The sequence below is a fragment of the Oryctolagus cuniculus genome, chromosome 13, assembly GCF_051225735.1.
Source record: "Oryctolagus cuniculus isolate XC-2025 breed Fujian yellow rabbit chromosome 13, ASM5122573v1, whole genome shotgun sequence".
Classification (NCBI taxonomy): Eukaryota; Metazoa; Chordata; class Mammalia; order Lagomorpha; family Leporidae; genus Oryctolagus; species Oryctolagus cuniculus.
This window is the reverse complement of record NC_142879.1, coordinates 77,524,137-77,538,693: the sequence shown is the minus strand read 5'-3', so window position 1 is coordinate 77,538,693 and position 14,557 is coordinate 77,524,137. Positions and strand designations below refer to the sequence as shown.

The 14,557-nt window shown below is 36.7% G+C and overlaps 1 protein-coding gene across 6 annotated transcripts in view; it reads right to left on the bottom strand.

Annotated features, from left to right (window-relative positions):
• FBH1 (F-box DNA helicase 1) overlaps nt 1-14,557 on the bottom strand; it is an 80,909-nt gene that overhangs the window by 54,036 nt on the left and 12,316 nt on the right. For 2 of the 6 annotated variants that reach the window (XM_089312364.1, XM_089312367.1), the window contains exon 3: nt 5,772-5,826. The exons of 3 other annotated variants lie outside the window; for them this stretch is intronic. Coding sequence is in view for 1 of the 3 variants with exons in the window: in XM_089312369.1 (XP_089168495.1) it covers nt 5,772-5,826; nt 5,944-5,969 (81 nt within the window). In the remaining 2 variants the exon portion in view is untranslated. Of the gene's footprint in view, nt 1-5,771; nt 5,827-5,943; nt 5,985-14,557 lie in introns of those variants that run through there. One more of the 6 variants, XM_089312369.1, reaches the window with a different exon arrangement.

The window sequence follows — 14,557 nt, the reverse complement described above, 5'->3', positions numbered from 1 at the left end:
ATATTTTTATTGAAAAATATGGTCCTGATGACAGTGCTGAATCAGAATAATAAGGGCAAAGTTTGAGGATGAGGAGGAAGTTTAATCCTCACTGAATGAGGATGGAATAGACTAGGAATCCAAAGAACCAAATCATGCTGAATGAGGATAGTGTGGGGCTTTCAGTTACTGCAAAAGGGAATTTGGAATGAAGATATGACAATGGCAGGTCTACCTAATGGAAAGTCAGGAATAAATAATAAATTGCTGAAGCCATTTGCTTGTCTGATAAAATATTTATAACAGATATAAATTCAGTTCCTTGAGAAACATGCTTGATGGGTTGACTCTACCAAGAGGACATTTTAATAGCAGGATGTTAGATGCACAACTAATAAGGATGTTACAAAATTTTATTTGTGCAGGGTCTGAAAGAGACAAATTATCGTTTTAATATTCCAGTATTTCACTAATCATGTTGAAGCCTACTCAGCCTGGAGTCTATGCTTATTGTGACCCCAATTATTCAGCTGATTTATATTGTGTTATAATAAATTCATGCTTCTGCTAATGCTGACCAGGGATGGCTGTATTACTCTGCACCTTCAGCTAGATTTCTCAGGGCCAGTTTCTTGAATTGACAGGCAAATATTACTTATCTGATTGGACAATATAGTTAGTTACAACCCTTAGTTAGCTATGAAATATGAAATGATATTTCATAATTTCATGTCATAATAATATAAAAATGAAAGACATTCAGTACAGTTATAATATTTTTCCACAAAATGAGGTAATCAGAAATGCTATGTCCATTTCTCCAGTGTGGAGGATGGGAACAATCAAAGAAGGAATTCTAGGGGCCAGCACTGTGGTGCAGTAGGTTCAAGCCCTGGCCTGAAGCACCAGCATCACATATGGGCACCGGTTCTAGTCCTGGCTGTTCCTCTTCCAATCCAGTTCTCTGCTATAGCCTGGGAAAGCAGTAGAGGATAGCCCAAGTGCTTGGGTCCCTGTACCCATGTGGGAGATCTGGAAGAAGCTCCTGGCTCCTGGCTTCAGATTGGCTCAACTCTGGCAATTGCGGCTTTCTAGGGAGTGAACCAAAGGATGGAAGACCTCTCTCTGTGTCTCTACTTCTCTCTGTAACTCTGTTTTGCAAATAAATAAAATAAATATTTTAAAAAAAGGGAATTCTGTTAGGTAGACAATGGTTGACAAAACTGTTAGATGAAAACTTGAGTCAGAAAAGGGGAGATTTAGGAGGTAGTACAAAATAGAATAGAAGCTAAAAGAACAGTATGAGCAAAGGTGAAGAGATGGGGGAATAGGGCCAACTAACTAGGATTTACCAAAATATAATGATAGGAACAAAAAACTTTATGTTCACACAACTTGGAAACAATCATTTACAGCAGCATTATTAATGCTAATAAATAGTGAGAATAAATCACAATTTTCAACAATTAATGAATAGATAATTCAGACAATAGAATATCATTCATATATATATATATACACACTATTTAATGTTAAAAATGAAGTACTGATAAGTGCTATGACATTAATGAACCCTGAAAATGTTATGATAAGTGAAAGAAGCCAGTAATAACGGGTAATATAATGTAAGATTCTATTTGTAGGAAATGTCTAGGACAGGAAATGCCTTAGAGAGAAAACAGATCACTGGTTTCCAATGTCAAGGGAAGACAGAGGGACTTAAGGGGTAATGATAAGTGCTAAAGGGTTTTTTTTTCAATGTGATAAAATAAAGTTGATTGTGGTAATGTTTACACAACTCTGTGAATATACTAGGGAACACTGAATTTTGTTAGTTTAAATGGGTGAAATTCATGGTATGTGAAACATACAGGAGTACTCTAAAGTTTATGTGAAAATGAACCATAGAGATACATTAATTTTTGTATAATTTTGAAATCAATGCATAGTTTTTCATAGTACATATTCCCCATGACTTCTTAAAGCCTCTTTATATCTCTATAATCAGGCTTTATAAAATCAGTATAAAAGGCAGTATATGGGTAATTTTCCTACTTCTCTATTTTAAAAAATATATATGAATATATATGAATATATATTTAATACATTTAACATTTTTGACATTTTAATTTAAAGGGAAAAATACCTAATTTTTGAAATAAATTTTAAATGGACAAAAAGACTGCATTTTGCAGAAGGGTACAATGAAATTCTTGTATAATTTATCCTGAAAACATGAACTAAGTGTATGTAGGTTGTGTATCATCACTGTAGATAAGAAATAACTTTTTGTAAATTTTATTAAATTGTATAGTGTTAGTTGAAAGTTCTTTATTAGTTTGATTCATAATGTAGACTCTAAATGGATAATAACTGTATGCCATTCTTCTGATTTCTATGGGGATTTACAGGAAATCCCTCATTATTTTTTAACAAGTCAAAACCTATTGGGTAGTGCTACAAATTTGGGGATGTATAATTCCTTAGCATTTCTGTATGACACTTAGGTGATATCTCTTGGCATTCTCATCCACAGAAGACTTCAAGACAACACACTTCATATACATGTGTATTTAAAAATACTCATATATATGCATATATATATAAGGAATATGCTAGTAAGATGGGATTAATTCATTTGATTTAGAAAAATGATCTATCACTGAGAAAGGCCAGTCAACACAAATATTCCAGATCCTCAGGCAGGTATATCTGCTTACTACAACCAAAGCCTTGCTATTGTGACTTAAGCTAACTAGTAGGGGCTATCATTGTGATTCAGTGCATTGAGCTGCTGCTTGCAATACTGGCATGTCATATCAGACTGCTGGTCTGAATCCTGGATGCTCAGCTTCTGAATTAGCTCCCTGATAATGCACCTAGGAAGGCCCTGGATTATAGTCCAAGTAATTGGGCCCTTGCAACCCAGATGGGAACCCAGATGTAGTCCCTGCCCCTGGCTTTGGCCTGGCCCAGCCATAGCTTTTGCCACCACAGGATGGAAGATATTCCTCTCTCTCTCTCTGCCTCCCTCCCTGTGTGTGTTTGAGAGAGAAAGATCTCCTTCACACTTTGTAGTTCTGCCTTTCAAATAAATAAATATAACTGTTGAAATATTAAAAAAGAAAGTAATCTAGTAAGAGGGAGCTATCCCACTGTTTTATATTAGTAAGTACAGAAATCCCGTTATCTTAATTACTATTAAAGGAAAACATGAATGACAGGATGATCCTGTATGTCTTGGTAAATGGTATTCACTATACATCAATAAACTGGTATCCTGGATTACTAAACAATCTCTTCTGGGATTGGAGTTAGTTTTTAAGAGCTGATGAACACAGCCTAATGGGAAAAATAGTTTCAGAATCTGAAGTGCCATGATCACTTGTTACTCTGTAAGGCCCTGTTTGAATAACCATTTCTGCATTTTCATTGATTCCTGATTTTATTTAAAATGCAAAGAGGAAGACATGTGCTTTAAGAAAAAATGACCTAGTATCTATTCCTGACAAGGGATGCCATTTACAACATCAAAATTAATTCATTCTTGAATGTTGACCTTTTGCTATGTATCCTCTTAGGATCTGGGCAGCAGCAGTGAATTACAGCTCTTAGACAATCACATAATCATAAGGCTAAGTGATCAACACTCTATGGAATATTGTGTTGCTAAGACAGGTTGGTGAGAAGGTGAGGTTGTATTAAATGCATTTCTTAGAAAAGATTTATGTATGAGGCCCATTCTGTGGCATAATGAGTTAAGCTACTGCCTGTAACGTCAGCATCCTATATGGGTGCTTGTTCAAGTACCAGCTGCTCCACTTCCAATAAAACTCCTTGCTAATGAGCCAGGGGAAACAGTGTAGGATGGCCCAAATGCTTAGGCCTCTGAACCCAACTGGGAGACTCAGAAGAAGCTCCTAGCTCCTGGTTTCTGTCTGGCCCAACCCCAGCCATTGCAGCCATTTGGGATGTGAACTAGTGGATAGAAGATCTCTCTCTCTCTCTCTGCCTCTGCATCTCTCTCTGCAACATTTCTGTTCAAACAAATAAATACAAGTTTAATAAATAATAAATATCTGGTAGGGCATAAAGTATTTACCTGTATCCTAACAATTGATAAGCTAAAATATTTTCAACACATGGAAAAATGGCATAAATATCAGATATTCTCCCCCAATGCAAATTAAATGTAGACAAGATTATTTCCCAAGAATAAAAATAAAAGCATTTTAAAATTCAGGGTATTGTTCTATACAAACTAGATGACAAGTACTGAAAGGTAAAAGTCTTTACGAAACATAAGTGTCACAGAATGAAAAGCTTATTAACAAAAGTAAATTGTGGGCTGGTCTGGATAAATTAGGCTTGATGAACAGAAATTTAAAAACAGAAGGACAGCATGAAGAAAGGTGGAAAAAAGGAATATAAGCCCAATTAACTCAGCATTTGATCAAATCCAATGACAAGGAAGGAAATAAAATCATGCCCACTCAGTAATGTGGAAATGAATGTTCATGGCACTATTAACATTCAGCTGATAAATGAATAATTCATACAACAGAATTGTATTCTTCTAAAGAGTCTAACATTATCTGGCAATAAGAAGAAAGGAGATTTGGGAGATATCATGCTATGGATAGATCATTAAAGTACTATACTAAGTAAAAGAAGCCAGTCATAAAGGGCTTCATATTGCAGGGCTCTGGCTCTAATTGTATGCAATGCCCCAAGCAAGCAGACCTTTGGAGAAAACACTGATAAATGGTTTTGTAGGACTAAGGAAGAAAGAGGGGATGAAAGGTTGATGAATAAGTGATCCAGGGTTTCTTTGCAAGGTGATACAAATAGTCCAAAATTGATTGTGGTAGTGTTACCCAACTCCTGGAGCATACTGTGGACACTGTATTATACTAATTTGAATGGTGGAAGTCTATGGAATATGAAATACATGAGAGTTATTTTAAAAGTTTGTACAAAAATAGCGTTGAGATATTACTTTCAAGGCAAACTGTTTAAAACCAATGAATATTTTTTTCATAGTGCACATTTCCCATGAACTTTGTGAAGCCCCTCTGTATCATTATGTATCAGTTTTTAAACACCCAGTGGCAGCATGAGAATCTCTCTCTCTCTCTCTATCTCTCTCTCTCTCTCTCCCTCTCCCTCTCTCTCATTCTCTAGCTCTCTTACTCTCTTGCTCTCACTCTCCCTGTCTCTCAGTGTTACTCCGACTTTCAAATAAATAAATAAATATTAAAAACACAGAGGAACAAATATATAAGTAAAATCTATACAAGATATAGATGAAAAATTATGTTGGAAAATAGAGCTTCTGAAGAGAAATCAAACCAAAATATTAGAAATGAAGAACTCAATGTAAAAATTTTAAAAATACAGCAGAAACCTAACAACAGACTTGTTGAGGCAGAAGAAAGAAAGAATATCTGAGTTGGAAGGAAACATCTCTGAACTATTGCAGACAAAAAGAAAGAAGAAAAATTAGAAAAACTAAAACCAGTGTTCAAGATTTATGGGACATAATAAAACATATGTCTTGGGAATTCCTGCAGGTGCAGAAAGACAGAATGGATTATAAGACCTATTCAGTGAAATAAAAACAGAAAAATTCTCAGATTTGGAGAATGATAAGGACACCCAAGTACAGGAAGTACATGGAAAACCTAATGGGTATGATCAGAAAATACCATCACCACAACACATTACTGTCAAAGTTTCAAATGTAAAACATAAAGATTCTAAAATCTACAATGAGAGAAACACCAGATTACCTTCAAAGGACCTCCAATTAGATTGACAGCTGATTTCTCATTGGAAACCTGAAGGCTAAGAGACAATGGAGAGACTTAATACGAGTGATAAAGAAAAAAAAAAACCAAACTGTTAACCCAGAATACTGTTCCCAGAAAATCTTTCATTTATACATGAAAGTGAAATAAATACCTTAAAAAAAAGTTGAAAGAGTCCATCACAATTCATCCAGCCTTAAAGATGATACTGAAGCATGTACTACACCCAGAATCAGAGAAAGACAGGCACAATAATAAAACAGTTTGAACCTAGAAGATTGTCTAGTAAAAGAAAATCCAAAGCATTTTTGCTTAGGAATATTTAAGGGAAAGAATGGCAATATAAATTCATCACTTATCAATAATATCCTTGAATGTAAATGGCCTAAATACTTCAACTTATTTTTTAAAGATTTATTTATTTACTTATTTGAAAATCAGAATTACACAGAGAGAGAAGAAGTGGCAGAGAGAGACAGAGAGAAGTCTTCCATCTGCTGGTTCACTCCCCAATTGGCCTCAATGGCCAGAATTGTGCCAATCTGAAGCCAGAAGCCAGGAACTTCTTCCAGGTCTCCCACGCAGGTGCGGGGGCCCAAAGACTTGGGACATCTTCTACTGCTTTCCCAGGTCATAGAAGAGAGCTGGATCAGAAAGTGGAGCAGCCGGACTCAAATCAGTGCCCACATGGGATGCTGACACTGCAGGCAGCGGCTTTACCTGCTACACTATATTGTCAGCCCCTAAATTCTTCCAATGTAAAGATCAGAGTGGCTTAATACATAAAAACAAAACCCATCTATGTGCTGCCTATAAAAAATACACTTCACCAACAGAGATACAGACAGAAAATGAAAAAAAAATGTATAAAGATATTCCATGCTAATGGAAAGAAAAACATGCATTATAATATCAGACAAAACACTTTAACACAAAAGCTGCTCAAAGTAACAAAGAAGGACATTATGTGATGATTAAGGGATCAATTCAAAAGGAATATGTGACTGTAGTATATGTAGATATACCCAATATCAGGGTGCCTGGCTATTTAAAACAAATGTCAATGCAACTAAAGGGAGACATAGACTTTAATAAAATAATAATGGGGAACTACAACATTCCATTTTCATCACTGGATAGATTAACAAGATAGAAAATAAACAAAGAAACAACAGGGCTAATCTACACGACAGACCAAATTGACCTGATACCTACAGAATATTTCAGCCCACAGCTGCAGAATACACATTCTTTTCATCAGTGCATGATACTTTCTGTAGTACAGAGCATTTGATAGGCCATAAAGCAGTGATAACAAATTCAAACAGAATCAATTCATATCATATATCTTTTTATACCATTATGAAATGAAGTTGGAAATTAACTTAAGAAATTCTAGAAAATATGCAAACACATGGAGATGAACAATATGTCCAGAATGCAAAATAGGTCATAGAAGAAAATAAAAGAAAATCAAAAACTCCCAGAAATGGATGAAGATAACACATCAAAATTTATGGGACACAGCAACAGCAGTGTTAAGAGGGAAGTTTATAGCAATTATTAACAACATCAAGAAATCAGGAAGACATCAGATAAAGGAACTAAAAACGCATCTCAAGGATCTAGAACAACAAGAACAAATGAAATTCACAATAGCTAGGAGAGAAGAAATAATTCAACTAGAGAAGAAATAAACAAAATTGAAACCAAAAATGGTAGAAAAGATCAGTGAAATGAAGAGCTGGTTTTTTGAAAAAAATAAATAAATAAATAAATAAAATGCACACACCACTGGTCCAGCTAACCAAAAAAAAGTATAAGCCCCAAATTAATAAAATCAGAGATGAAAAAAGGAGATGTAACAATGGATAGTGCAGAAATAAAAATAATCATCAGGAATTATGACAAACAGCTATATGCCAACAAATTGGAAAATCTAGAAGAAGTGGACAGATTCCTGGACACATACAAAAACTCAGTCATAAAGACATAGAAAACCAAAATACATCAATAACAAAGATGGAGACTGAATCAGTAATAAGCAACCTTCCAACAGAGAAAAGCCTAGGGCTGGATGGTTCCACTGCTGAATTCTACCAAACATTTTAAGAACTAATTCCAATTCTTCTCAAACTATTCAACAATTGAAAGGAATGGAATCCTTCCCAAACTGCTACCATGGGGCCAGTGTTATCCTATTTCCAACACCAGAAAAACATACAAGGAAAGAGAACTATAGACCAATATCCCTGATGAACATAGATGCACAAATCCTCAGCAAAATACTAACTAGTCAAATGCAACAACACATCAGAATGACCATTCACCCAGACTATATGGAATTTGGTGTGCAGGAACGAGTCAACATACACAAATCAATAAATGTGATCCATCACATTAACAAACTGAAGAAAAAAACATATAATTATTTCAGTAGATGCAGAGAAAGTATTTGATAAAATACAATATCCTTTCATGATTAAAAAAAAAAACTTAAAATTGTGTATAGAAGATTCAACATAATCAAGGCAATAAATGGTAAAAGCCACAGTCTGCATCATGTTGAATGTGGGAATATTTTTATTTTATTTTATTTATTTTTTTGACAGGCAGAGTGGGCAGTGAGAGAGAGAGAGAGAGAGAGGTCTTCCTTTTTCTGTTGGTTCATCCTCCAATGGCTGCTGCGGCTGGCGCGCTGCACTGATCCGAAGCCAGAAGCCAGTTGCTTCTCCTGGTCTCCCAGGCGGGTGCAGGGCAAGCACTTGGGCCATCCTCCACTGCACTCTCAGGCTGTGGGGAGCAACCCGGACTAGACTAAGTTACTGGAATTAAGACTTATTCTATGCATCTGCTCTCCCACAATATGGCGCTGGGAGAGAAGAAAACAGCTTTTACACAGCTGCCTCCAGTTCAGCCAATAAACTGTAGGACTTGCTCCTGATTGGAGGAGAGCAGCGTACTCAGCGTGTGGGCAGCCGAGTTGGGATTGGCAGAGGAGGACTATAAAGGAGGAGAGAGACGGCATGTACCAGGAACATCTAAGGGGAACATCTAAGGGGAACACCTGTGCAGCCCCCGAGAGAGCCGGCCGGCGGTGTGCCGCTCCCCCGTGGAAGTGGGGAATGTGGCAGGGGGAACCGCCCTTCCACGGAGGTGGAAGGGACAGTAGCCAACCCGGGAAGAACCAGCAGCAAACCCGGGGAGGGCCGAGCAGACAAAAGAACAGCGCAGGGTCCTGTGTCGTTCCTCCACGAAGAGGGGGAGCGACATAATGGTGCCGTGACTCGGATATGAAGCCTAGGCAGGGTTTAGTGTCGTTCCTCCACGAAGAGGGGGAGCGACATAATGGTGCCGTGACTCGGATATGAAGCCTAGGCAGGGTTTAGTGTCGTTCCTCCACGAAGAGGGGGAGCGACACAGGCCACAGCAGAGAGCTGGCCTGGAAAAGGAGCAACCGGGAAAGAATCCGGTGCCCCAACTGGGACTAGAACCCAGTGTGCCGGCGCCGTAGGCGGAGGATTAGCCCTATTGAGCCATGGCGCTGGCCAAAATTACTTTTAGAAAAGACTCATATCAACTTGGATTGATGTCATAAAACTGAATCTTTTCTCAAGCCATAAAACTTTTTTATTACTCAAAGAATAAACAAAATTAAAAGGCAATCAAGAAATAAGGGAAAACCATGACAAAGGTCTATATTAGATCTTAGCCAAAAGGCCAAGAAGTGATATGACAAAGGTTTAATAAATTCATCAATTATGTATGCAAATTGTTTTAGAAGAAGTTAGGAAAATTAGAAGCTAGAGAATTTTATAGCAAATACTAGTTATTTTCTGTGGAGCTTTTTAATTAAGGTTCATTCAAAGCTTCTGAACCAGGAATGTGGGGAAAAAAAATTAAGGGTGTGTGGGTGAACTCACGTTGTGGCTGAGACTTTGAGTAGTCTCAGTGGGAGACGCCACAAGCTTGGCGGCCCTGGCTACCTGGTGAGTGACACTGCCGGGGAATCTGGTTCCTGCGGCCCTAGCTAGTCATTGAGAGACACCATGCCAAAACTGGGTGTGTCACCTTAGGCATACCCTTAACCCTGAAACTGAACAGAGATCTCTGACCATACCTACCACAAGCCTCTAGCGATTCACTGAAAGCAGACAGTCCACTTATCTACAGAGTCATAGTACAACGACAAAAGCTGCCACAGCAGCATACTACAGGGCAGTTATAATCACAACAGCATGGTACTGGTACAGAAACAGATGGATGGAGCAATGGAACAGAACAGAAACACCACAAATCAATCCAAACATCTACAACCAACTTTTATTTGATCAAGGAGCTAAAACCAATTCCTGGAGCAAGGACACTCTATTCAACAAATGGTGCTGGGAAAACTGGATTTCCACATGCAGAAGTATGAAGCAAGACCCCTACGTTACACATCACACAAAAATCCATTCAACATGGATTAAAGATCTAAATCTATGAACTGACACCATCATATTATTAGAGAACATCGGAGAAACTCTGCAAGATATAGGCACAGGCAAAGACTTCTTGGAAAAGACGCCAGAGGCAGAGGCAGTCAAAGCCAAAATTAACAATTGGGATTACATCAAATGAGAAGTTTCTGAACTGCAAAGAAACAGTCAGGAAAGTGAAGAGGCAACTGAAAGAATAGGAGAAATTATTTGCAAACTATGCAACTGATAAAGGATTAATGACCAGAATCTACAAAGAGATCAAGAAACTCCACCACAACAAAGCAAATAACCCAATTGAGAGATGGGCCAAGGACTTAAACAGACATTTTTCAAAAGAGGAAATCCAAATGGCCAACAGATACATGAAAAAAAGTTCAGGATCACTAGTCATCATGGAAATGCAAATCAAAACCACAATGAGGTTATACCTCACCCCGGTTAGAATGGCTTACATACACAAATCAACCAAGAGCAGATGCTTTCTAGGATGTGGGGAAAAGGAACACTAATACACTGTTGGTGGGAATACAAACTGGTAAAAACACTAATGAAGAAAGTTTGGAGATACCTCTAAATCTGAACATAGCCATACCATACGGCCCAGTCATTCCACTCCTCAAAATTTACCCAAGGAAAATTAAATTGGCAAATAAAAGAGCTATTTGCACCTCAATGTTTATTGCAGTTCAACTTACAATAGCTAAGACATGGAATCAACCTAAATGCCCATCAACAGAAGACAGGATAAAGAAATTATGGGATATGTATTCTGTAGAATACTATACAGCAGTAAAAAAAAAAAAAAGAAATCCGGCTATTTTCAACAAAATGGAGGAATCTGGAACACATCATGCTGAGTGAAATAAGCCAGTCCCAAAGGGACAAATATCATATGTTCTCCCTGACTGGTGACATCTAACTGAGCAGCTAAAAGGAAACCTGTTGAAGTGAAATGGACACTATGAGAAACAATGACTTTATCAGCCCTTGTCCTGACTGTCGAGGGACAGCTTACTATTTTATTCCTTTTAATTTTTTTTAATTCTACTTAATACCACTGGTGGAACTCTTTAATTAACACACAATTATTCTTAGGTGTTTAAATTCAATTGAATATTGATCTCTGTTAAAAATAATAGTGGGAATAAGAGAGGGAGGAGATGTACAGTTTGGCACATACACACTCGGACATACCCCTAATGGTAGAGCTAGAATTGTGCTATGGCACTCTAAATCCCATTAAGTTGGCATGTACCAATGCCATTTAACTAGTTAAAGTGATCAATTTAAGTTTATAATTGATCATAAAGATAGGACTAATTGTCAAAGGGATCACATAAATAAGACCAGTGTCTGCTGATAATAAAATAATATGGGCAGTTGGTCTCTGGTGCCAGCTTAATAAACATTCAGGTAAAGTTATTTTGATCTGTGAAACTTTGTGAATGGTGAGTTCATAAAACTTTACCATGATTGCCTGGGACCCTATGTCTAGATCTCAATCCACCACTAAACAAATGATCCCAGGCAAGTCATTTAACTTCTCCAAGTCTCAGTGGCTTCAGTAATAGAAGAGGATTGTATTACAATAATGGTCGTTTTTCCTTTTTATTTTGGCAGTGGAACTCTTTAGTGTTGAGATAAACCATATTCAAATCCTTAATATCTAGGACTAAAATGGTACTACCACTAATGGACAATCATTGCACAATTAGAGTTACGTCATGTAATTCCCAGTCTTAATGATTCCATAAAACAGGAGATTTTGTTGTCAGTGCTGTTTTACAGGTGAGGGAACTTTGGCACAAGGAGGTTGACACATTTATTCAAGGCCACACAGCTAGTGGAAGACAGACAGTCTGAGTCTCCCATCCTGGTGCTTAACCTCAAGGCTAAATAGAAGTCCTGTGTGATGTGTGTGTGTGTGTGTGTGTACGTGCTGGAGGAGGAGTATATGAGGTTGTTTATACAGCAGAGTTCAGAAAATCTAGCCTTCCCTTCAACCCCTTAGGTGCTATTTATGGTACCCTCCAGGGACCTGGGGAACCACAGAATGAGAAAGCAATCGTCCATATGCTCTCCAAATCATGAATTTCCTAACAGGGTAAGCAGAAGAGAGGGCTTTGCATAGCGAGGGGAAATGTGATGCACTTTGAAAATAAAGCTGTGTTTTGTCCAAAAAACAAAAAACAAAAAAACAAAACAAACAAACAAACAAAACAACCATGAGAGTTTTGCAGGCATGGAAAGCCAAGACACTCTAGCAAAAAAAAAAAGAAAAAAAAAAAGATCTAAATGAAAGATCTCTGGGAGTGAGATCCCAGTGGAAAGAACAGGCCATCAAAGAAGGAGGTACCTTTCTCTGAAGGAAGGAGAGAACTTCCACTTTGACTATGGCCTTGTCTAAATAAGATCAGAGTTGGTGAACTCATGAGGCTTCCATAGCCTTGGCAGCTCATGACAAGAGCCTTGGGTGATTACTGGTGTCAAAAATAAGAGTGGCAATTGTTAAATCAACAACAGGAGTCACTGTGCACTTACTCCTCATGTAGGATCTCTGTCCTTAATGTGCTGTACATTATGATTTAATGCTATAACGAGTACTCAAGCAGTATTTTTCACTTTGTGTTTCTGTGTGGGTGCAAACTGATGAAATCTTTACTTAATATATACTGAATTGATCTTCTGTATATAAAGATAATTGAAAATGAATCTTGATGTGAATGGAATGGGAGAGGGAGCGGGAGATGGGAGGGGTGTGAGTGGGAGGGAAATTATGGGGGGGGAGCCATTGTAATCCATTAACTGTACTTTGAAAATTTATATTTACTAAATAAAATATTAAAAAAATAATTAAAAAGATTAGGAAAATCACTCGACTAACAAATGACTTCTCAGCCTAACTTCTACATGCCAGAAGAAAATGGGATGATGATACATTCAAGTTTTTAAAGAAAAAAATCAAAACCCAAATACTATATCAAGTGAAGATACCCTTTACAAATGAAGGAGAAATAAAACATTTCCCATAAAATCAAAAACTTTAGAGAAGTCTTCAACACTAGAACATACCTACAAGAAATCCTCAAAGGAGTACTACATTAAAAGTGACATGATTTATAATAATCATAAAAATAGACAACGGTACCAAATTTACTAACAGAGTAGATACACAAAAGACAAAGGAAATTCTATATTATTGTGAAATGATAGAAAGCTTCCAAAATGCAATAACAAACAATGGGAGGTAATACAAACCAGAATACACAAACAATAAGAAAGCAACAAAATTATCTCTCAATATTAACCTTGACTATAGATTGATTAAATTTCCCATTTGAAAAACATAGGTTGGCTGAGTGGACCAAAAAAAAAAACCAAGGAAATCATATGCTGCCTACAAGAAACTTATAACACAGGTAAAGACACACACAGATTGAAAGTTAAGGGTTTGAAAAAGCCATACCATCCAAATGGAAAACCAAAACCAACAGAAATAGCTATACTCATCAGATTAAAAAGAGACTTTAAATTAAAAACCATAAAAAGAGACAAAGGAGAACATTATATATTGATAAAGGATTTATAAAACAAGAATACTTAACACTCAAGAATATAAATACAACAAACTCTAGACCAACCCAGATATGTACATCAAATATTAATATACTAAAAGGAGAGATACAATCCAATACTAATACTAAAGGATTTCAATGCCCCACTTTCATAAGCAGACAGATCATACAGACATAAATTCAACAAAGATACATCAGAGTTGAACCATACTATATAGCAAATGGACATACAGTTATTTACAGAACATACCACCCACCAGCTACAGAATATACATTCTTATAATCAAATGCATCTCTTTCCAGGACAGAGCATATTTTAGGCCACAAATCAAGTTAATAAAGTTTAAGAAACTTGAAATTATACCACATAGTTTCTGAGAACATGAAAGAATAAATGTTGAAATCAACAACAAAAGAAATAAAAGATTTGGGAAAGACATGGAACTGACAGACCAGCACATCACTGAAGAAATTAAAAGGAAAATCAAAAATTTTCTTGTATCAAATGATAACACAACATCTCAAAAGATATGGGATACAGTAAAGGCAGTATTAATAAAAAATATTTACACCCAGAAGTATATACACTTCAAAAATAGAAATATTTTAAATTTAAAAATATAGCAATACATCTGAAAGTCTTAGAAAAGAAGGAACAGACCACATCCAGTATTAGCAGGAAGAACAAATAACAAGAATAGGAAAAGAA